Source organism: Pieris rapae, chromosome 14 (assembly GCF_905147795.1).
Source record: "Pieris rapae chromosome 14, ilPieRapa1.1, whole genome shotgun sequence".
Classification (NCBI taxonomy): domain Eukaryota; kingdom Metazoa; phylum Arthropoda; class Insecta; order Lepidoptera; family Pieridae; genus Pieris; species Pieris rapae.
In genome coordinates, this window is record NC_059522.1 from 3968865 (window position 1) to 3991387 (window position 22523).

At 31.8% G+C, this 22523-nt stretch overlaps 6 protein-coding genes and 1 non-coding gene across 9 annotated transcripts; 5 read left to right on the forward strand and 2 right to left on the reverse strand.

Moving 5' to 3' along the window:
* The first annotated feature begins 447 nt into the window (after positions 1 to 447).
* LOC111004386 (riboflavin kinase) lies at positions 448 to 2949 on the forward strand. The gene is made up of 3 exons (XM_022275395.2): positions 448 to 819; positions 964 to 1115; positions 2540 to 2949. The coding sequence occupies exons 1-3, from the start codon at positions 738 to 740 to the stop codon at positions 2753 to 2755; spliced, it is 450 nt and encodes a 149-aa protein (XP_022131087.1). The 5' UTR covers positions 448 to 737; the 3' UTR covers positions 2756 to 2949.
* Positions 2950 to 5412: 2463 nt separating this feature from the next.
* LOC111004337 (40S ribosomal protein S27) lies at positions 5413 to 6765 on the reverse strand. The gene is made up of 3 exons (XM_022275335.2): positions 6612 to 6765; positions 6066 to 6285; positions 5413 to 5561 (listed from the first exon to the last, which is right to left on the reverse strand). Exons 1-3 carry the CDS (start codon positions 6615 to 6617, stop codon positions 5533 to 5535), a joined length of 255 nt encoding a protein of 84 aa, XP_022131027.1. The 5' UTR covers positions 6618 to 6765; the 3' UTR covers positions 5413 to 5532.
* Positions 6766 to 7488: 723 nt separating this feature from the next.
* On the forward strand, positions 7489 to 8430 carry LOC111004342 (DNA-directed RNA polymerases I, II, and III subunit RPABC2). The gene is made up of 2 exons (XM_022275341.2): positions 7489 to 7811; positions 8156 to 8430. The coding sequence occupies exons 1-2, from the start codon at positions 7601 to 7603 to the stop codon at positions 8341 to 8343; spliced, it is 399 nt and encodes a 132-aa protein (XP_022131033.1). The 5' UTR covers positions 7489 to 7600; the 3' UTR covers positions 8344 to 8430.
* A 1417-nt stretch (positions 8431 to 9847) lies between these two features.
* Positions 9848 to 20028, forward strand: LOC111004326 (sarcalumenin). 3 transcript variants are annotated; one of them, XM_022275321.2, is made up of 11 exons: positions 9848 to 9980; positions 10162 to 10320; positions 13297 to 13383; positions 14613 to 14939; positions 15127 to 15776; positions 16007 to 16328; positions 16539 to 16711; positions 16955 to 17146; positions 18418 to 18681; positions 19105 to 19268; positions 19421 to 20028. In XM_022275321.2, exons 2-11 carry the CDS (start codon positions 10242 to 10244, stop codon positions 19629 to 19631), a joined length of 2469 nt encoding a protein of 822 aa, XP_022131013.2. In that variant the 5' UTR covers positions 9848 to 9980; positions 10162 to 10241; the 3' UTR covers positions 19632 to 20028. The 3 variants fall into 3 exon arrangements, with proteins under 3 accessions (XP_022131013.2, XP_022131014.2, XP_045486946.1); XM_022275322.2 differs by having other exon boundaries at positions 9919 to 9980; positions 10167 to 10320; XM_045630990.1 differs by lacking the exon at positions 9848 to 9980 and having other exon boundaries at positions 9991 to 10320.
* Positions 18153 to 18224, reverse strand: Trnag-ucc. The gene has a single exon. It is a non-coding gene; the product is annotated as a tRNA-Gly (tRNA).
* A 476-nt stretch (positions 20029 to 20504) lies between the features above and the next one.
* On the forward strand, positions 20505 to 21076 carry LOC111004334 (COX assembly mitochondrial protein 2 homolog). Its single transcript, XM_022275332.2, has 2 exons — positions 20505 to 20706; positions 20903 to 21076. Exons 1-2 carry the CDS (start codon positions 20626 to 20628, stop codon positions 21074 to 21076), a joined length of 255 nt encoding a protein of 84 aa, XP_022131024.1. The 5' UTR covers positions 20505 to 20625.
* A 7-nt stretch (positions 21077 to 21083) lies between these two features.
* Positions 21084 to 21638, forward strand: LOC111004333 (protein Abitram). The gene has a single exon (XM_022275331.2). The coding sequence runs from the start codon at positions 21084 to 21086 to the stop codon at positions 21609 to 21611; it is 528 nt and encodes a 175-aa protein (XP_022131023.1). The 3' UTR covers positions 21612 to 21638.
* Positions 21639 to 22523: the final 885 nt, after the last annotated feature.

Genomic DNA, 22523 nt, shown 5'->3' on the forward strand with positions numbered 1-22523 from the left:
ATTTATTCATGCAGGTACACTTATGAACGAACTATATAAAGGTTTTTCTCCACCAGATATTACAGCTTGCTTCACATGATACGGAATGGTTAAATGAAAGTAAACTATAATGATTAGCTTCTCGCAGTAGGCAGAGTTGGGTATGTCACTATATGAACACCTATAAACCTCGATGTTAATCATGGTTGAAATGAATAAAACAGATAAGGCTGACCGTTTAGGTTCCCGAAAGATTAAGTTATTTGTATATATTTTTGATAGCATAAAATTCCTACGCTTGAATTTAAAGTATAAATTATGATATCAACTATATTATGTATATTTTTTATATAGTTCAGGGTCTGAACTTAAGAGGGCGTGGCATTAAGATTAGCTTAAAATGTTTGTCGTGAGTGGCTTCTACCTTCTACTATATAATATATGATGACTATATATGTATAATATTCCTATCCGTATTATTAATTATTCAAAATACATACTCTTCATCACTTTGGTGGGGGATTATAATTAGTGATGATATTATAACAAGCATTCATATTTTCAATAACTTTACTGAATTATCAATGATTGGGAAATGTAGTTTCTTATATCAATAATAAAATAAGATTATTTCTAATTTATTGCAAATTATAATTTTTCAAACAACGTAGAACGATAGATGGTAATTTAAAAAAAATATCAGTGGTTCTTAAGTGAAATTATTGAAAAAAAAGTTCAAGAAAGTTTAAGTGAAAAAAATGTCTTATTTGCCGTTTTTTATAAAAGGGGAGGTAGTGAAAGGATTTGGTAGGGGTTCAAAAGATCTTGGATGTCCAACAGGTGCGTTTAATAAATAAAATAACATTTAATTAAAGCTAACATGGAATCGTAAAGATTTTTTATTTTAACTATTAATTTGCTATAACTAAATTAACACAATAGTTAATTAGTTAGTTTTTAATAAAACTTGTATAAATTTTACAGCAAATTTTTCTCGTGAAGTTATTAAATGTCTGCCAAAAGATTTTAAAAGTGGTGTATATTGTGGATGGGCACAAGTGGACTCACAACCAGTCTATAAAATGGTTGTTAATATTGGATGGTGTCCTGTTTATCAAAATGAGGACATGTCTGTGGTATGTATATAATATATATATTTATTTTTCTATACCTGATTTAATTATCAGGTGCTATGAACTTACTTGCATTTCTTATAGATGTATTATATATTCTATTTGTCTATAATAAAATATACTTACATAAATCTTTAGATGTTGACTATGTGACAGAATGATGAGTCCTTATTTAAATAAAAAAATATTACTAATGAGGTAATTAATATTAATGATGTTTACATTTGTTTAAAAATGAAAACCTGTGTAAAATACTATTTTCCAATTTGACAACAGTGTAGAATTAAAATTTAGTAGATCATGAAACAATTTAATCAATGTGGTATTCCTTTGATTGTAAAATTTAATTCACTATCACCATTTTGTTGGTTCTGCCACTGTATTTTGATTAAGAAAATTTGTCTAAAACAATTTATAAATGATATTGTACAACAATTTCTGCCATTTTCTAAACCAGATCTTGTTCCTCCTCCTCCTCTACCAGAAAGAACTATTTTTATTTGGTCAAATCTAAAAAGCTAGACCAGGCATCAATAGTCATTTAAAGATGAAACATGATTAGTAGAGAAAATATTGGAAGAAATGAAAAAGTTTTTAAAAAATATATTTCAAGAATTCATCTATGTATAATTAAAAATCATTTAGGTGACCATACATACTATATACTATCTGGTGCAAAAATCTGTAATGGTATATTTTTAGATAGCAAAACATAAAGAATTTGCAATATAATTTAGATAGATGATAACAAATTAAAGAAAAAATTGCCTGTACTATAACTATTACTCCTGTCTTATTTATCTCAAATAAGTGTGAAAGTTATGAATGATTTTTAAACAGAAAATTATTATGCTCTCAGCTTTAAAAATAGCAACAGTAACTATTTATTACATTATTGAACTTAATAAATTATGGAAACAGTATTAAATCATTATGTAAATGAACTTATAAATTGTAATTAATCTGATTATTAAAAAAACTAAGAGTCAAAGCATGATGTTTATTAGCCTTTCTTAATAAATTCATCAGTTAAGTTTCAATTGTATGGAAAGATAATTATTATGAAGGCCCATATTGTGAAGATTACCAAGTTGTTACGTTAAGATAGACATGAAACAGATAAAATTATCTGATAACATTATTGGACTCTTAAACTGTTCCTTATTGTGTTACTATTGATATTTACTCAACTATCTGTTGACAACCAGTCTATAGACTTAGGAAGTTTCTGATCATTTTGGAAGAATATACATAGATTAAAAAAAGCATGAGGAAATGTAAAACAAACACTGTTTAATACAATGTATTTGTGTGTTTTGGTAATATGGGATAAATAACATTTATGGTATTGTTTCGAAATTCATTATTCCATTAAATTGAAAATAAATTTGAAAACTCAATTAACATATTTTATATATTTGTTCCAGGAAACACATATTATTCACGAATTTGAAAGTGACTTCTATGGATCAACTCTAAAAATTTGTATAACTGAATATTTGAGACCGGAAATGAATTTTACCTCTCTAGATGGTTTAATAAAACAAATCAGTCTGGATATAAATAATGCACATCAGAAGCTAGCATTACCAGAGTTTGTAAAACTCAAGAGTCATGAATTTTTTAGCAATGGTAATAATTAGTATAATTATATATGGTGACTAAGTACTTTATGTACAATGACTATTATTGAAATTATATTTAATGTTAGATGAATTGTTTAGCGATATTGTTGATAATTTTATTCAATGTTTATGTAATATTATACTACAATGAATTCCGCATTGTAATATTTTTATAGAATATTTTACTTGTTGAATAAAGCCTTTAAAATGGATTAGTACATTTCAGTAGAACTTTGACCTATCAACACAGTAACAAGGTTATGACTAGGCAGATTCAAGTATCTTAATATCTGATTCCACACATAAAACGCCCTAATAATAAAAAATACACGACGATTCATAAACTCGTTTTTATTACGTTGTTTAAAAATCCAATCATATACATGTTTCAAATTGCTATATTGTATTATATTAATACTACCTCGTAAATAGTAAAGTGCGTAAAAACATGCATGTAGATTAAGTTTTTATACAAATTTTTAACTAATACACTAAGGCCTCTTTTTTTCATACTGTTAGTATGGCTGGTACAGGTACTCTAGAAAACATCAAACAACTCCAACATGCTATACCAAACGCATCTGATGCTAATCAAACCATTTTTTTGCGTTTTTAAAAATAACAGAATATTGCATCATTTTTTATAATTTATTTTTTGGGTTGAATCAAAAAATACTGAACTTATTGAAAAAATATAATAAAAAAACTAAATTCAACGTGAGATTTTTTCCAACTAGGAATCTCAGGAAATCGTGAAATGTTGCAGCCGATAGGTGACGACAATAAATCAAAAACCTTGTTTATTTATTATTAAAATCGTTAAGTCTTAACACTAATGCGTAGAAGTCGCGTCGCCATTATCACGCGTCGATGCGCGTTTATACATTTTTTTAATGATATCTCGCTGTTGGCTTTAAAGCCTTCGCCTTCGGCTAAAATAGGCTTTTTCCCGGTATTGCAGTGAGCAGAGTACGTAGGAACGAACACCGGTGATGAAAGCGGTTAAAAAGGCCTATAGGTACCTATTTATAACATAGATGGGGCCCGCGAGGAACACGCAAAACAGCTCTGCGGAGGATTATCAATGATACTAAATTAATTAAACACGAATAGTTTGTTTAACATTTGTATAAGATAAGCTCATTTTTATGCTGAAAATATTTCTTGATTGATCAAGTAATTCTATATATATATAAGTGAAAACGGAATGTACAATAATGTAAAAAAACAAGTAGCCCAGAAATATAGCCCACTATACGCCTGTAAATAGTTATATATATATATATATATGGTCGGATTCTAGAAGAAATTGCACATATTCAAATGAAATGCTTATCGAGTTAAATAGATATACTTACATAGCTTTCAAAATAGTATTTTTTATCAATTAAATTTCTTTAAAACAATACCTGACATCAAGAAGAGATGAACTATCAATGTTTATTATTTCAAATTGGCGAATACCACAAGATATGCGCAGCAGGAAGCAACGCGTTTTTAGGTCCTTGGTGTCGATGTTAAAATGTAAACACTGGAGCCGAACTACTTTCTCACCACCCAGCTTTCGCATAATTCATCAAAACCTGTTTTTAATACAGGTATTATTGGCTGTAAGATTGTTGTTATTGTATTATATATCTATATATCACGTAAAACAATATAACATATACAAGCATCAAATTTTTCACAAGAAGGCATTAAAAACTTTATTGGACTTATCAAAACTAGGTTAATTTAGTAATAACTATAAATATTAACCTGTACTGTAATTAATGGCTTTAATTAGTAACAAGCAAAAACTGTACATGAAATAAAGATACGACGACAACATAGGGTACCGATGAGAACGGGACGGGGAAAGAATAAAATTCACATCTCACTTTGGTGAAAAGCTACCTTTATTTAACAAAGATACAGCTATTTTTTTTAAATATATATCAATCTTACCCCAACGGGGAAATATTGTAACAGATGTTAGGCGATATAATTTTTGGAATTCGACTAACGGCCGTTAAAACTTAAAAGTGATATTGTCTTTGCCTGTGCCGTGTTAGAGGACGGGGTTCCCTTATTTCGAGTTAATATACGGCTCAATATGTTTATTTCTGAAGTATTCAAGCGATTGAGCTTTTTTTCAAAGGTAATTTCGATGTTGATAAATAACTACTAATTATTCTTTTCTAGATAGCAGAATTTTTGAATGACACTTGGAATGGAGTAAGATCGAAACTTTTTTTTGAATAGACGAAAAGCTGATATATTTCCAAAATACATAACTATATTTTGATGTGATTTCGTAACTAAGAATAAAAAGACCATAATTAAATATTCCTATGAAACAGTGACACTCGTCTCGTAATTAAAGTTATAGTGGGTGGGGTAAGAATAAATCACTTCAAGATTTTTAATTGATTTTACTTAAATTTTAGTTGGGGTTTTAAAATGGTTTAAGCCAAATAATTACTACCAACAAAGAATAGTAACTATAAATCAGTCAAGTTTCCTTCATATCATTTAAGATGTATGGGTAATTATTTAATTAATTCAATATGCCATGAAACTTGACATCTTAATATAAAATAAGGCTTAAAATGTCCAACGTAATTTTTGCCCTCAATTCCAGTATTAATCAATCAGGATAGCTAAAAAAGTATATATAATAAAACATTAAAAACTCAGTTTCCCTTTGAAAAAGCCTTTATTTATAATGCTTTAACAAATAAGATGAATAAGAAAAATATTCATACTTTCAGAAATAAAAATGCAATCTTAAATTAGGGCTCTCTCCAGGCGGCTTAGTGTTGTTTTCTTCTAAATGAACACCCTGAAATAACATTTTATATTAGTTAAGTACTTATAAAAGAAACTTCTTATGTAGATAATGTGTCCATTCTTTTTACTATTTAATAGTTTTTAATTGAAAGATTTACAATTTAAAAAATATGTTTAACATTCTATAGCTTCTTTAAAAACTATCTTTTCAGCTGTCAGATCTATGAATCATTACAGATTTCACAATATTGTACAGCAACTATACAATAAAAATAACCCATTGCTTCATACTTCTTATGTTACTATCTATTTAAACATGAAATTAAAAATGCAACTTACAAAATACCATGTTAGGATTGCTACATAACAAAAACATAAAACTATGCACTAAACTTAACATAATATAACTTACTTTTTACTTTAAATTTTTCATTATTACCATAGTCTTAGGGTAATAATGAAACCCGTTTTAATATCTTTAAAGAATGAAATTGATCATTATGGTTTTTGTTATCTTGGCTTTAAAAATTTCGACATATTTAGTGTTAAATGTTACCTTCAGTTAGTCTCGCACGACCTCCTGTGGGCTGGCAAAGGATCGTTGAGCATCCTGCGCAAACGACGACCCTCTGTGCATGGCTGAATACAGTGGTAATTTTGTAACATCCAGGGCATTTCACGTCCATGAAATATGAGTTAGGGTGGGGCACTAGCCTTTTAAGCTTGTGCTTCCTTCTCTCCGACGCTGGGGACGGGTGCAATAAGTCAATTGCGAGCTGAAATTTAAAGCATTTAGGTTATTTTTTTAATCACATTCGAGTTAAAACTATTTGTTGTAGAAGTTAACACATTAACGTTTTAAGCGATTATTTTAAAAGTTCACAACACTGTCACTCTTATTTTCTTGAGTTTTAGAGTTTTTTTTGGCATCCATTTGAAACGTCAAATAGTGCCATGTGTTTATCTTGGTTTGCAAGGCCCTCCGTTTTGGATCATACTATAGTAGATTGTGCAAACACGTCTCTTGAGTTACATATTTCATATATCACAAAATAATTACTTAATGTTTAATTAATACTGTTAATTATTTAAATATACACACCGGCATGGTTTCAGCTTCAACGCAAAACCAGAAAAGGGAAACTATCAGTATTGCCTATCTAAAAATGAAAATGTACCACAAAATGAACAAATGTATATTATTTATATACACTAAGAAAGATCAAAATATAATTTAAAGAATATTAACATGCAGGTTAAAGTTTAAAGAAAATTGGTCAGATTCGTATATAATTTCTTTCATAAATTAGTACGTCCAGAAAGTTACTAAATTTTAGAGTAAAAGCGTTTCAAAAAGTGAAATTATAAAAGTTTCCCGTGTAATGTTTTACAATAGTACCATATTTATAGTACCAAATTTCAAACTAATTTGAACTAAGTAACAATATATTTTTCTTATCGGTTATGAATATTTTAAAAATTATTAAGGTATTGATAAAAACTATTTTACTTATAGTTTTGCCTAATTTAGGCATAATTTTTTTATGCTAGTCACACTTGAGTCTGACAGAGACAATTTTGAAATAAAACCAAAGATTGTAGAATGTTCAATGTAGTATGCATCACAAAATTAATAATTTCGTAACAAAAATAAGATTGATTATTTTTTATAAATTATCTATAGATTAATTATAATATATAATATATATAGATTAAGATAAAATATGAATTAGATTAAATATATCTATTATCGATATTTATTTCATAGTGTTTGATTACTGTAACTTTCACGATTAAAATTACGAGTTGTTAATTTTATGTACATTTAAATTTAAATAACACTATTTGATTCGACACTAGTATTCTAGTATTTTTACTTCCAATTATTGATTTAGCTAAATATATCTTCTTTTAGTCTGTAGACGTTGGTTTACTTTATACTATTTCTATATTTAATAATGTAATCTGTAATCTGACATAAGCTACATAGTACATAATACATTTTATGTGAATCTGACTTGTTGATATTTTCAGATATTGTTGGTTAAAATTTCCCAAAACAGATTTCTTTTAAAATTCTTATTCTAAACCATGGCTGATGAAGAGTATGATGGCGATGACGGGGGTGGAGATTATGATGATATGGTTGAAGAGGACAATAACATAGAAGAAACTGAGGAGCAAGAGGAAGACGGCTACAATGTGCAGTGCGTTGCTCCGGGTCAAGCTGGTGGAGGAGTTGAAAAATCAAAGAGAATTACTACTAGATACATGACTAAATATGAACGAGCTAGAGTATTAGGTACAGTTATTTTATATTTCTAAAAGCAACTTCTATATTCAATCAGTTAATTTTTTTTTGGTTATTTCATCATCATTTATCTATTTTAATGTGACACATACATTGATACTCAGTTGGCGACTCTCTTCCATTCTACACCCTTGATTTGAGAACTAGCAGTAAATGTCAAATTAGAAGCATGTATATTTCTTTTTTGATGTTCATAAGTGTACATTATGTTTCCTAAATGAATAAATGATTTTGAATTGAATTGATAAAATATTCAATACCTATTTAAGCTTTGGTATAATTGTCTAGGGTGTGAGTTTATTGCTATTCAATTTGAAAAAATTGTATATTTTCAGGGACTCGAGCCCTCCAAATAGCCATGTGTGCTCCGGTTATGGTTGAACTGGAAGGAGAGACTGACCCTCTACAAATAGCAATGAAAGAGCTTAAGCAACGTAAAATACCTATTGTAATAAGACGATATCTCCCTGACCATTCTTATGAAGATTGGAGTATAGATGAATTAATTATTATTGATCATTAAGTAAGATAAATTTTGTAGTACATAAAATTATATTTTTAAAATGTATGGGTTATGATTGCTGAATAGAATATGTTTTTCAGAAAAGTCTTTTACTAGTATTTTATTTTAAAACCTTAAAATTCTTGTGTGTCTGGACTCTGTGATTTGCCAATTTTGAGTCAACATGTAGAAAACTCTACTTTTAAAAAAAATTTTTTTTACGCAAGCAGTATGTATAGCTCTTACAAATAAATTTTATTGTTTAATTAAATACTTGAATTTCTGGACATTTTTTTATACAATACTAAAGAGTAATGTGCATTACTTCTCCTACGCCATCCCAAAACATTGTCATATTGAAATGTATTTGAAACATTGTTATTTGTAAAATTTAATCATGAAGACAAAAACTGTGTTAGTACCTTACCCATAACTAACACTTAAAGATTAGTTATGAAATAATATTTTTCTAAAAATTTTAATTAGTGGGAGAAACGGGACATTAATACCTACTAACAGAAAAGCCATGTACTACTCCTATGAGTTTTGTACCTGGGTAAAAATGCCTGTAAAATGTATTTAAGGCTTTTATTATGTATAGTTACATAGGTTTTTTATAGAAAAGGTTTTGATGCTCCAGGGTCAGTTTCACATTGAAGATTTAGCTTAGCGATATGTTCCACCAATATGCCTACTGCTGCCCGTTAGGGTATTTACGTAACAATACGACTTAGGATCCTTCAAAAAAAGAGCGTACCAATTTTTTAAAAACATTGAATGTCCATTATCATTAAGCGGTTTCACTCAATATAAGATTAAATATGAGATTGCTGTCCGTTGGCGTTCTATAAAAAAGCGTGACTATATCAAATTGGTCATACTTATCTGTAACTCAAGAATTTGAATCTTACGGTTAGCTTTACTTTAAGGGTGGTAAAACAGAGATGAGATGTAAGAAATAACGTTTGGGGGTGAGCAATGATCCGTGGAATGCTGGTTTGAGATATTCAAGCGGGTGGTGTTGAACCGTGCCAACTGATATTGTACAGCGACATGATATTAATCACAGCACCGATCATCGTTCACTTTTCATTAAAGTAGTTCATCTCCTGAAATCTTTTGGCTCTAATTTCTAGGTTGGAAACGAATTAAATCAATATACTTCCGTGTAATGTGTATTGAATGTGAAAAAACCCTTTGTAATATATAGTATAACATTAACTATTGGTGGAACCCATCGTGCGCATTCGATATATAAGCATATATAACGTAAACCTGGGAAAGAAGAATCAAGACGTAGCTTATGTTATACTCCCGTGTATTGAAATCGTATTGGACCTAGTGGAAACGAAGGGATGAGTGCTAACTCAATCTTTCTTTGAATTATTTTAATATATTTGTATAAAATTCAGCGTATCATAATTTTCTAGCATTAATCCTTATTAAAATTATTGTATAGTAAACGATCTATTTAATCTGCAGAATAAAGTGGTCTTTTCAGTCGAGAAACTGATGTGTTTGTATAGTAGTGAATAGAGTGTCCCTGTGCCGGCGCCTCCCGCTACCCGCCCCGGTTGGCACGAGTTCTCCCAACTCCGCCACTGTTCTTGCGCCAGTACCCATTCGACCAGCGATGCTGTGCTGTCTCCGGAAATAGAGTACGTCCGAGTGTACAGTCGCGTGCGATCCGCTCCCGTTATCACGGCCATTTAAATGCGGTCACAGAGCGAACATTCGATTCGTACATTTTCCGGAATCGCTGACCGCATTTCAATGGAGATCTAACGCGAGCTGCAGTTTGCTGCAACTCGGGTTGGAGAGTGAGATTCTTGTTTTTAGTGTAGATGTGTTCCGTGTTCGTCCGACGAATTTGTGTGAGTGCAAATGACTGAATAGTCCGGTATTCCGGAACGTTAACAATGTGGACCAAGAGGTTAAAACTGTGGAGGTATTTGTGCATACTGTTTGCCGTGTCGACGCTCGCGCTCGCTGCGAGAGGTGAGTTATTTGGTGCATCTGTCTGCCCGCGATCCGGCAAACTCGAGCTTCAACTAAAGGAGTGGGACGCTTGCTATCTACGCCCGCTCTGCGTCACTGAAGCTATTTTCGGTGTAACTTGCGCTGAAATTATGTAAAAAGCGCGTTTGCGCTCTATTTCTGGCGATAACCTTAAGCGAAAATTCAAATCGAGGAGATCTGAATTATTAACTATTAGCTGCCCTAACGAGTCCATCTATTAATCAGAGCAGGGCAATGGTAGATGGTCGCCAGACGTAAGCCCGTCATAGCTACTTACATAAATAGAAGTACAGGGATTTGTCGCTGCGTCGCCATCTTGTGAAAAATGATAGGATCAAGACAATATTATAACTGTGACACAATACAAATAGGTCATAATTTAATATTACTTGTTGAGTCTTCATTTATATGGAACGTTCAGACAACAGACAATAATTATATTATTTTTTACATTATCCAAGAACAATCCACCATCCAATAAGAAATACGTAGATAGGTATGTATATGCGTACCAATATTCAACTACGTACCAAGGTCGAAATGGTATCTTAATTACAACAAGTAAATCAGGTACAAGTATAAAGATAGTATCAAAAATTTTAAAATTAAATGTGATTTAACATAGGTATATTAAATTCGATATGATTTCTCCAAACCGAGTTAGCATTTTTATCACTCTCAAACCAGATTAACAAGCAGCTTGGGCATAAGCCATGCTGGAGGCTTAAACAGAAAACGTACAAATATAATTTCAAAATAAAATAATAGACGGTAATTTTATGTTGAGAATTAATCAACGAACTGTTCTAAATGTATATGTTTAACTATGAAATTTATAAACGGACAACTTTCGTGGGAACGAAATCATTAGCTCCTATACTTATATGATGTATTATACGTCTTTGGGTAAATTTAATGGTTTACATAATACAAAAATACATAGGTATAAATTTCCCAAAGATATGACATGATTGAGGATTCATGACTTGAATTAAAATTATATTTTCATAACAGCAACTGTTGTTCCATGTTTAACCCTGACCCGAAAAATTTGAGGTAAAAGCTGGGGTAGATATAATATGTTCTGCAAATAATATGTGCTTCAAAAAATTAAATTAATAATTCGATGATATGTATATATGTAAATATCTTTCATAGTTACAAAGTTATTCGTATTTTTTAAGTATTAAGTAAAAGTTAGAAATGTTTTATGTAGTTTCTTAACCTTAATATATGTAACGCCAACAAAGTGTATTACGTACTGATTCGATTTTGTATTATTTACCACGATATACCATAAAAACATAGAGAATATTCTATGAACTTTTATAATCGGAGGGTAGTTGTTACTATCAGGAAGTAGAGAGGCAAACGAAATTGATGTTATTGCTTTGCAAATTTGTCAAATTCAGTTACAGGGAAAGAAACGATAGCGACATTGAATATTTCGTTGAAATAATAAGATGTGTAAATGTTAATTATAGCCATAAAACTTTTCTCCTAGCAACCGCATTAATTACGCATATGACGAAATGTTTTACTCATTCAGTTCCTGAAATGAGATCATTCTTTATTTACTTTAAAAATAAAGATCCAGTTAGAAAAAAATATAAAATTAGCTTGTTAGCTACTGATGTCATTTGGATCTTGGTGAGTTTGAATAAAACAGATATCGTTGTATTAAATTTAGTGGTAGTGAATAAATTTCTCATAAGCAGTAAATTTCCCTCATATTTTAGATGCAGCCACAGATACCATACAAGAAAACAACTTCCTTTACTGTTATAGTCCTGATACTAAAAACAGGCTACATCCTTTTAGGTCAACCTAACACTTCAGCCTAACGATTAGGTGAAATTGTCTTGGAAACTCTTCATTTACACAATCATATTCACTCTTTGTACAACTGATACATATCATATAGATGATACAACGTCATCGATTTAAAAAAAAACTGAACGAGGAGGTTGTCAATTCGACGTGTTTTTTTGTAAGTTCATATCCAGCTCCTTCGTTCATGGAACAACGATCTGAATGATCGAAGTGTAAAATAATTAAAGGATTGATAATCAGATTGAGGCGGCGCCGCGTGTTTTGGAATTTGGATTGTTTTTCATTTTCGTCACGAGATAAATGGAACTGTTTTCGATTTGGAATAAACAGCATAAGGTACATGCAGTTATGGTATAAATAGAATATATATTTATGTGTATGTATAAAAAGTATTTAATTTTTATGCATATTGGAGACGACTCAATTGATTTTAAAGGAATTTATTATAAGCTTTTTAATTGTCAGGTACAATTTTGATGAAATGTTGTTACAGTAATTGGAAATGCAATACAGCATTTGACTCATTCGTTAAAAGGTCGGTATTTGCCAGTGTAAAGCGAGGTAGACGGTACCTTTAAAGTTTTATTCATGTTTTATATGTGAATATATTATAAGCATAGATTATAGGATTACAATATTTATAATTACGTAGTTATTATTTTAATAGTTCCACTATTGAAAAATTGGTCAGAATACCTATTCTTTTAAAATTATTGTCATTATTGAATAACATTCCAAATATTAAATTCATAAGAATTGGAAAACTAATTTAGAAGAAGTTCAATGACAGGATTACATTTTGTTCCATTTACAGTTTTCATAGGAAACTGATGAATCGCCTCTAAATTAATTCATTTCGACGGTCCAGAAATCCGGTTTTTAAACCTTCAGAGCACTGTGTGATTAAACCACTAACGGAAGAAAATGTTTTAGCTTGTAAGAATTATAAGAAGATTTGCAATTTCATAAAATAATAGTTAGAAAGAGAAAAGTAGGCTAAATGTGATATGAATTTGTGGCTACACTATGCCTGGTGCTGATAAAAGTATTGCTAGCTCCACTGTGAAGTATGTTGTGTAACGTTCTATGGTATTAAATGAACTATTGTATTATTTGTTGCAGCCGATGACGACGTACCTTTAGAGTCACAATGCCGTCCATACATCGAAAAGGCTCTAAAGGAGTTAGAGTCAGGAGACATAGAACCAGGTATTATTAAAGTAATTTGTTTTTGTATTTACATTAAGATTATTCCTATAGCTTATGATGTGTTTATATGAAATGTAATTATATATCTGATAACATTTAGATCAAGGGTTTTTTAACCTTTATCAAATTGTGTTCTTTATATTCTACGGTGTGTCATACTCTATAAGTTTAGTAGACGTATAATTATATTTATTCTCCTTCATTATTAAGTATAAAATTAAAAAAAAACTTCCAAATTTATCTGCAGCACTATAGTATCAAAAGCATTGGATTGTGTTGCGAGCGCTAATTATTTCGTAAACAGAAACTGCATGTTTTCCCATAGGTCATGATTTATAATTTAAAATGTAATTTTAAGATAAGTGTATCATAATGCCTCTTCTTTAACTAATTTAAAACATAATCTAATGAGCTCTTGACCTAAACTATCAATGACTGAAGTTACTAGTAAAAATCAATGTTTCTATAAGGTACAAAAATAACATTGAAATCAACATTGATCTCTTGTTAATTCTATTTTAACTGGGCCAGCGAACGTCATCGACATACGTATTGCGTTGGTCAGTAATAATAGACTACCCCAGCAGCCAGCTAAGAATTACAAAAATTAGCACAGATTATCCTTGCGTACTTTCTCTCTCCTTGGCTTTGACTCTACTTCACTACTTCGATGTTAATCTGTTAGCTAATGTGAGTATATCATTTTCTATATTTAAATTGATACGTTCGTATAGTTTCTATTGTATTGTACGGGCAACTGTTTGAAAATGAGTAAGACATGAGTAGACGTAGGGGTCTCCTAGATTGACATAAGGTTTTGTAAAAACTTTCAATATTTTTATACGTTATTAAATTTAATTATTATAACACGAAGCCTGTTAATACATAGCTTAATTGTCACGCCCTTGTTAAAATGCCTTTTTCAATTATGTAAAATTGCGATAATTTTTTCACGAGAATTCTTATTATGTTTAAAAAATTGCGCGGTGTTTTTTTTAGTTTATTCATACTCTACCTGTAGATTGCCTCGACAAAAAGTCTTACAATTATATAATTATTGTAAGCGTAGTGTAATATAATTTCATAGATATAGTATACATAGTTACGTTTATTCGACAACTCTTGGCCGGTGACCAATTTTTATTTTTAGTTAATGTTATGGTGACCGAATACTCCGATAATAATTTATAGCAAATAAAGCAATTAAATAATAAAAAAATATATTTCAGATACAGCAGAGAAGCCAGATTCTAGTGAATTAAGTATAGATAATGAAACCAAAGAAGACATTTCAACAGAAGATGGGGGTGTGATAGAAGAAAGTAAAGAACAAATAGATAGCGGAGAAGATGATGCGCCATCCGTAGAAGTAGCAGATGAGCCGTACATGTCCCAAGTCTCCTACGAAGACGAACAAGGAAGCCCAGACGAAAACGAATCGAAAGAGGATGCTACAGTAGAGGAAAATGTGACGGCAGAAGAGAGTGATGAAAAAACAGCAGAAGATGACGGAGACAGTAAAGAAACAGCATCTGCTGAGGAAAAAGACGAAAAGGGTAAGTGTAGATTAAATGAAACGTAAAAGACTCATTTTCTGATTTAAAAACTACACGCTTTGTTTTTACTTAACGATCCAAATAAATTCAAAAAATAATTTATGGACGTTTTTTTCAATTGTAATGTAATATATATTTTACTCATAATATGTGGTTACTTGAAATTTAATTTAACAATTTATTCTAGAAAGTGTTGAAGAATCAGAAACCCAAGGTGATAGTAATGAAGAAGTAAGCCCTGAAGATGACACTAAAGAAGAATCACAAGAACAGGAAGCACAAGATAGCAAGGAAGATGGTGGTGAGAGTGTTGAAGATACAGAGAGAGACACTCAGGAAGATTTAAGTGAAGAAACCACAGCTTCTGTCGAGGAAGAAGATAAAATAGAATCTACTGAAGCATCCCAAGAAGAACAAACTCAAGGTGAAGAAGTTGATGGCGAAGAAAGTCAGGAGGAAGATAAAACCGAGGAAAATGGATCTCAACAAAAGGCTGAAGTAGATGAGGCTGTGGAAGAAAGCAAAGAAGATGGTGATTCACAGGAAGATAAAACAGACGCCTCACTAGACAAAGCTGAATCTGAAGAAGGAAAAGAGGAAAATCAGACGGATGAGTCAGTAGAACAAACACAGGAAAGTGTGGAAGAAACACAACAAGACACTAAGACAGAAGACGGTGAGAAATCCGAAGAAACTGGTTCAGAAGAAAAAAAAGATGAAGCATCTGAAGAAAAACCTGAGGGAGCATCTGAGGAAAATGTAGATGAAGTACCTGAAGAAGAAAGTGAAGAGGCTTCTGAAGAAGGCGAAGGTGCTCCAGAAGAAGATTTATTACTGGTAAATCTCTATTTGTTATAAAACCTATTTTTCTTTTACAATAATATTCATTTTTGTAACACTTTAAAATATACCACTCACTCACTTTATATTATCTTTTTCGGTAAAAAAAACACCTAGAAGAAGTCACACGTATAATATGTCTGGGTCCAACATAGGCAAATCATGGCATTTCAGTTTCATCGTAGTCCAAATTAAATTACTAAAAAAGCCATTTGCATTGTTATTAGATTGGAGAAATACCCGAAAATTTAAGAAGCCGTGAACACATCGTTCAAATCTTAAGGTTAGATGAAGAAGCAAGTGAATCAGAACTTATTATCGAGAAATCAGCTGATATCGTTCTTCGTGATTTGAAACGCGTTTACGAAGGTTCAATAAAACCGTTGGAAGGTCTTTACAAGTACAGAGATTTAAGTAATAGGCATTTCGGCGATCCGGAAATCTTCTCAAAGCCTTTAGTACTCTTCATGGGTCCCTGGAGTGGTGGAAAATCAAGTATATTGAACTATCTTACTGGATTGGAATTCACTGAATGGTCGTTGAGAACTGGTGAGTGACTGTTTTATAAAACTACATGTAATTTAACAATATTGTGGCGTTCTTTCGAGTTCTCTGATTAAAAACTTACTATTGGAGGCATGTAGGAAGTTCTTTTTTTGAATAATTCTAATAGATTACTTGTCAACCTCTTGTTGGCAATAGGCAATAACTGTAATAATGTACTAACTAGATATATACACAAGTTTTTTCATTGAACAGGGGCAGAACCGTCACCAGCTTATTTCAACATTTTGATGCACGGTAAAGACCCCGAGGTCTTAGACGGCACGCAACTAGCCGCTGATTGGACATTTTCTGGGCTTCAAAAATTCGGGCAAGGATTGGAAGAACGCTTAAGGGGTCTAAGGTACCCCAGCAAGTTATTGGAGAAGGTTTGCAAAGTTTTATCTTATAAGTTTCGGTCAATTTTTATTAAATACGAAATTAACATATAAATTAACATAAAAAAGTAGACTATTTTCGTCTTCACGAATTCTGTTATATGTACAAAAAAAAAACGGAAATCTTACGTCAGACTTATGGCGTAATTTTAATTTTTTATTTAGACTATTTGAAATTGTCACTACATCGCTTGACCTGGTAAAACTTACGAAAGTTACATTTCTGGTTTGTAGGTGAACATCGTAGAAATACCTGGCATATTGGAAGTAAGGAAGCAAGTTTCTCGAGTGTTCCCCTTCAATGATGCTTGTCAGTGGTTCATTGACCGCGCAGATATTATATTCCTTGTATATGATCCTTCTAAACTCGACGTTGGCCCGGAAACAGAAGCTATTCTAGATCAGCTAAAAGGCAGGGAATCTCAGGTAATTAGATTTAATATAATATGTTAAATTTAGTTTGACCTCGTTTTCAGGGTGTCTCGTGTCTGGCCTTTAACATCTGCCGTTAACATCGATTAATGGATTATTTATTTAGTTTTTATTGTTAAAGTTACTGCGTCGTAACTATGTCTAAACTTATTTTAATAAATCAGTGGCGCTACAACTTCTTTAGGTCCTGGCCTCAGATTTCTGAATCTGTTTCTGACACACATCGTCGACTTTTTGGGTCTAAAACATGTCGGTTTCCTCACGATGTTTTCCTTTACCGTTCGAGCGAATCTTAAATGCTCACATAGAGTGTCAAGTCCACTGGCGCACAGCCCGGGATCGAACCAACGACCTCAGGTATGAGAGTCGCACGCTGAAGCCACTGGGCTAAACTTATTAAATTCAATTTAAAAAATTTAAATGTAATTGATTATTTTATTGCTTTCCTGAATATATGCTTTGGAAATCTTTAAAAATAGGTTTTTAAAGTTTATACAATTTTCTTGCTAGAGATGATATTGATATAACGAGCACATGTGTGTGTGTTTCTTCAGTATTATTAAATCGTCGGTTTATCCAATTAAACATTTGTGATAAAGTGGCACCTAGACCTTTCTATTGGTAAAAGATTACCGTATATATTTCTATAAAATACCAAAACTATTGGATGATTTACGAAGCACCTACAGGTCGTACGTAGACACTAGTTTGTATTACTCACAGAGTCATAAATAAACGCTGCCAGTGAAATTCTTGAACTAGAAATATTATCTTTCGTAGTAAATATGTAACATTTTGTAGATTGGCCGTGTTCGAATAGCCATGTGGGCGTATTTGACCTTTATGAGTTCGTAAACTATTATTACGTTATTCCGATAATAAGACGCGTATCGAAACGTTCAACTGAAAAGAAATTTAAATAATCTTACGTATTTATCATAATGCATTGATTTTATAGTGTAGCGTATAATATCCCTTAAGATAGTAAAAGTAAAAAGTGTGCGTTGGCCGGGAATCGAACCCGGATCAACTGCTTGGAAGGCAACTATGCTGACCATTACACCACCAACGCTTGTTTATATGTGGCAAAATAGAAAACTTAGAGGATTCGCGTTAAAATTTATTTGTTTATTCAGCTTTCTTTGATCATCAAATTATAAACGTTTTCATTGTTCAAGGTTCTGTAATGTTTCATGAATATTTAAAAAAAATATATATTACGTTATACGCCGTAAAAATTTAAGATAATTGTGCTTATGTTCCAGACCCGTATAGTCCTAAACAAAGCGGACATTGTAAAACCTGAAGAGCTGATGCGGGTACAAAGTGCCTTAATTTGGAACATTTCTCCCCTCATGAGTTCACCCCAGCCCCCGGTTATGTATACTGTGTCTCTGTGGTCTATGCCCTTTGAAGCTTCCGCTCCTGTGAGGCTGCTGCAGGCTCAAGAGCGCGAGCTCTTGCGTGACCTGCGACAAGCGATAGACAGGCGCATTGAAAACAAGATTGCCAGCGCTCGGCGGTTTGCTGTGAGTATTTGGTTTAAGTAGTTGTTCTGTTAGATTGATTAATATTATTTGCTACAGATACAGAAGTTTTGTAGTTAAGATATAGATATAAATTTTGATGGAGGTCTACAGTTTAGACTCTGGAGGATTCTGGCCAGTAATGTTATTCTCTGTCGAGTAATCAAGTGATTCTTGACCTTTTTTTTAAGCGTAAAAAATAATAATTAATCGTGTTAATGATCCCTGGGATTTTAGCTTTCTAGTATAATTTATGATGTTTTTGACAAATCTATACTCCAGCTCTAGAAGTGGTATCAACATTGTGAAGGCAACTGTAAATGTATCGAAAATATTCGATTTTAATTTATTCTTTTACGTTATAATAAAGTGTTAAGAAAACACGACTATTACTATTTTATATATTATTTAAATAAAATATTACAGGTTCGTGTAAGGAACCACGCTAAAATGGTGGACTGTTACCTAACCACCTACTACAATCACAAGACGATCTTCGGCAACAGGAAGCTGATTGCAGACGCTATTATTGAGAGTCCTCAGAATTACCATATCTACGAGGGTCTCAGCACGCTTACTAACATTTCTAGGTATGTATGCTGTTAAATATCTTAATTATGTGTGTTAACATCTTGAGATACGCTGTGGAAATAAAATAACTTTAGTCTGGAACAAAAATTGATACATGACATTATACAGTAAATATTTGACGGCCTAATAAATAGCTATTAATTATTTCCAGGTATGACCTTCCCGACCCTGACACCTACAGAGACTTCTTCCGTCTGAATCCTCTGTATGAGTTCCAGCAGCTTTCGGCCACTTGCACGTACTTCCGAGGCTGTCCCATCAACAAGCTGGACGTGGCCATCGCCTACGACCTTCCTGAGCTTGTCGGGAAATACAAGAAGATGGTCGAAACCGCCACTCCTCAGGGAATGCCCAAGAGTTGAAACCTACGCAATAAAACCCGCTTTTTTTCATAGGATTGGATGTTGGGCACATTTTGCATTTCTACTAATCGGGCGATATAGTTTTTGGTTTGAAATCGCATTTTTTTATCCAATCGTTTATATTTATTTGCTTAAAACTCGCTTATTCAAACTCTTGAGGTGAATGTGACGTTATTTGTGATTTACCTTTGATTTTAGATACCTTTGTAGTATTTCCACCTTCCTAATTAACACTGGCGGAACGTATTTTTAATCTAGTCATTTTGTTGTAAGTTTGTTAGTGAACATTTATTTATTGAAATAGCGCACTGTTGTTGAAATCCATTTATGATAGTGCGATCTCTACCTGTCTTTGTTAGTATAAGATTTTATTAAGAAAAATAAAAATAACTTTGAATAAGTGGTTTTATTTAATTCAGTCGAAATGTCAAGAAAATAAGATTAGTAACACACCGCAAATCACTTTATATACACCTGTTCGTATGCTCCCTCAAATCTTAAACCGTTACTACTTATTTAGTAATATTATTGTTTTATTTAAGATCCTAGCAAAATTAGTTTTGTTTGTTTGTAGTAGTGGTTATTTTTCGTAGTATCTCTCGTGGGTAATTGTTGGGCAGATATTTGCAAGCGATGCTAACTTATCGATACTTTTTGAGTAACGTATATCGGGTTGGGTTGTCTTAGGGGAGAAAGGTTTTTTTTCTTTATACCAGTTTCAAGTAAAAGGAGAAAGGTTTTGACAGAAGATTCGTTTCCAACCAGAATAAAACCATATATACCTGTCGATACCCTTGATTCAAACTTACCGCCGAACAGCAACTCTCGTCTGACAAATGTCTATGTATGGACTCTATAGTCTATGGGTTTCGAGTTGTCAATTTATCATTTCACTTTATTTGTTTTTTGTTATCAATACAAAAAGATACAGGGGTAAATCTTGTAAAAGTACTCGTATATAAAACTTTAAAGTATCAATTTAATATTGTTCGGAATGCACACTGATTTGTCTCCACATTTACATACTGACGAGTGTAATATTTTCATAAGGAAATTGCAAGACTGTCATGTTGAGGTTAGATTAGTAATTATATTATATTTATTTCAATTAGCAATTATTTCATTTATAATCATTCAATTATAATAGTCTTTTACTTTATTTATACAGCCCCGATGAAACTGTTTTTGTTGGTTGATTATATTATAAGAATTTTCTTTGTACCTGACATCTCACTATTATGTAATTTTTAAAGGATAATTACTTATTTCAGCATTCATTCTTAAAATTCGTTGGCTATTGTAATGATTATGACAGTGATATGAGACGGTGTTTAAAGGCGGAACGTTTACAACGTCAAAAACGGCATTTTGAGGAATCCAAGAAGAAACACGAAGCCATTCGGGCCAGGATTTTGGCTGCCCAACGTCAAGAAGCAAAGCAATAAATACAATATGGCTTGTGATATTCTGCAGTCAATTAAGTTAGATAACAATTACAAATCCTTTACTGATAGATATTTCACCAAACGCTACATAATTGACTTCAATGGAATTAAGAATAATGACATTATGATTATGTTCCATTCAAACAGAGTTGCATTACTTTGTTTAGCACCAAGTCATTTCTTTTTTAAAAATAATAATAATTTTAAATTGAACTTTTCTGTAGGAAATGTAGATAGATTGAGCAATACTGTTAAAGGCAAGAGTAAGAAGGGAGGGCAGATGTTGACACCCAAATCAGTCATTTGTAAGATAGATTATGAAGATGGCACAAGTTTTGATGTACCTGGTTGCATGAAGAGTACCCTGATAGAAGTAAATGAGCAACTTGTCTCTGATCCACACCTTCTCAGAAAGAAGCCAGATGCCGATGGATTTATTGCAATATTGTTGTCTAGTATTGCAATATCAGATGCAACTAAAAATGAACTGTTGTCTTATGAGGACTACATTAAAGTTATTGATAGATTAACTTAACATAATAAAATTTAATATTTCTCTGTATGCACTTATTTTATATTTACCATTAAATTACATGATCCCAGTAATTTATTATAGTAACATAAAAATTATTCATGTTTTAGCCATTGTGTCTGATTCTCAGTTCATAAGTATGGATTTTAGAATAAACGAAAATTAGTTAACAAAGCAAGAATATACAAAAAAATCATTAGCATGCATACCAGTTTATGTTTTGTAAAAAAATAAACGTGTGGCACTCGGGGATTGCCGCGGTAAAGCTAATTATTTATTTATGCAGTTTTTTTTTGATATTTATCCAAGTTTATTCCTATAAATTCAATCTATCACTACCAGGTTCAGACTAACCCGCCTTTATTGTTGGTCTAACGCGTAACGGCCGCGCTTACGCTACGTCATCGATGTCGTAAGAGAGGTGTGAATACGCAGTATGTATGCATTGTGTCCCAATTGCCAGAGCGATGTGAGACGCCGTGTTCGTTCTGTCCCGCTCTAACGCGTATTGGCCGTATAGTCTCCGGCACGGTAGTTGGCAAGGTTTTGGCGTAGTGGGGGCAAGTTCGCGCATCGTACACTTAGTGGAACAAAAACTGTTCACTTTTATTGATTGTCATTATGGTTATTGCCATCATTTATTTTAAATCTTGTATATAAATAAAGCAGAAGAATTCGTGACATTTATTAGGTGTTATAAATAAAACATAATATGCATTTTTTAATTAAGTAAAAAAAATATTATTATTAAAAATTATTTTAATAATATATTATAATTAGTATTTTAATTAAATTTTTCTGGCATGTCTGCGTAAAACGGTATTTGGTCCTGGCATTGTAATAAACGTTACAAAAACTAAATTTAAAACAACAACAATTAACAAAACCAAAACAAAATTAAAACTTAATTTAAAA

What these genes read in the sequence shown, in the direction of transcription:
- LOC111004342 (XM_022275341.2), top strand. Translation starts at nt 7,601, where the DNA reads ATGGCTGATGAAGAGTATGATGGCGATGACGGGGGTGGAGATTATGAT. An exon ending in TGAACGAGCTAGAGTATTAG is followed by an intron (nt 7,812 to 8,155) that starts GTACAGTTATTT and finishes GTATATTTTCAG; the next exon opens with GGACTCGAGCCCTCCAAATA.
- LOC111004337 (XM_022275335.2), bottom strand. An exon ending in TCGTGCGAGACTAACTGAAG is followed by an intron (nt 5,562 to 6,065) that starts GTAACATTTAAC and finishes ATGTTATTTCAG; the next exon opens with GGTGTTCATTTAGAAGAAAA.
- LOC111004326 (XM_022275321.2), top strand. Translation starts at nt 10,242, where the DNA reads ATGTGGACCAAGAGGTTAAAACTGTGGAGGTATTTGTGCATACTGTTT. An exon ending in CCAGCAAGTTATTGGAGAAG is followed by an intron (nt 16,712 to 16,954) that starts GTTTGCAAAGTT and finishes TCTGGTTTGTAG; the next exon opens with GTGAACATCGTAGAAATACC. An exon ending in CCAGCGCTCGGCGGTTTGCT is followed by an intron (nt 18,682 to 19,104) that starts GTGAGTATTTGG and finishes AAAATATTACAG; the next exon opens with GTTCGTGTAAGGAACCACGC.
- LOC111004334 (XM_022275332.2), top strand. Translation starts at nt 20,626, where the DNA reads ATGCACACTGATTTGTCTCCACATTTACATACTGACGAGTGTAATATT. An exon ending in TGCAAGACTGTCATGTTGAG is followed by an intron (nt 20,707 to 20,902) that starts GTTAGATTAGTA and finishes TACTTATTTCAG; the next exon opens with CATTCATTCTTAAAATTCGT.
- LOC111004386 (XM_022275395.2), top strand. Translation starts at nt 738, where the DNA reads ATGTCTTATTTGCCGTTTTTTATAAAAGGGGAGGTAGTGAAAGGATTT. An exon ending in AGATCTTGGATGTCCAACAG is followed by an intron (nt 820 to 963) that starts GTGCGTTTAATA and finishes TAAATTTTACAG; the next exon opens with CAAATTTTTCTCGTGAAGTT. An exon ending in AAAATGAGGACATGTCTGTG is followed by an intron (nt 1,116 to 2,539) that starts GTATGTATATAA and finishes TATTTGTTCCAG; the next exon opens with GAAACACATATTATTCACGA.
- LOC111004333 (XM_022275331.2), top strand. Translation starts at nt 21,084, where the DNA reads ATGGCTTGTGATATTCTGCAGTCAATTAAGTTAGATAACAATTACAAA.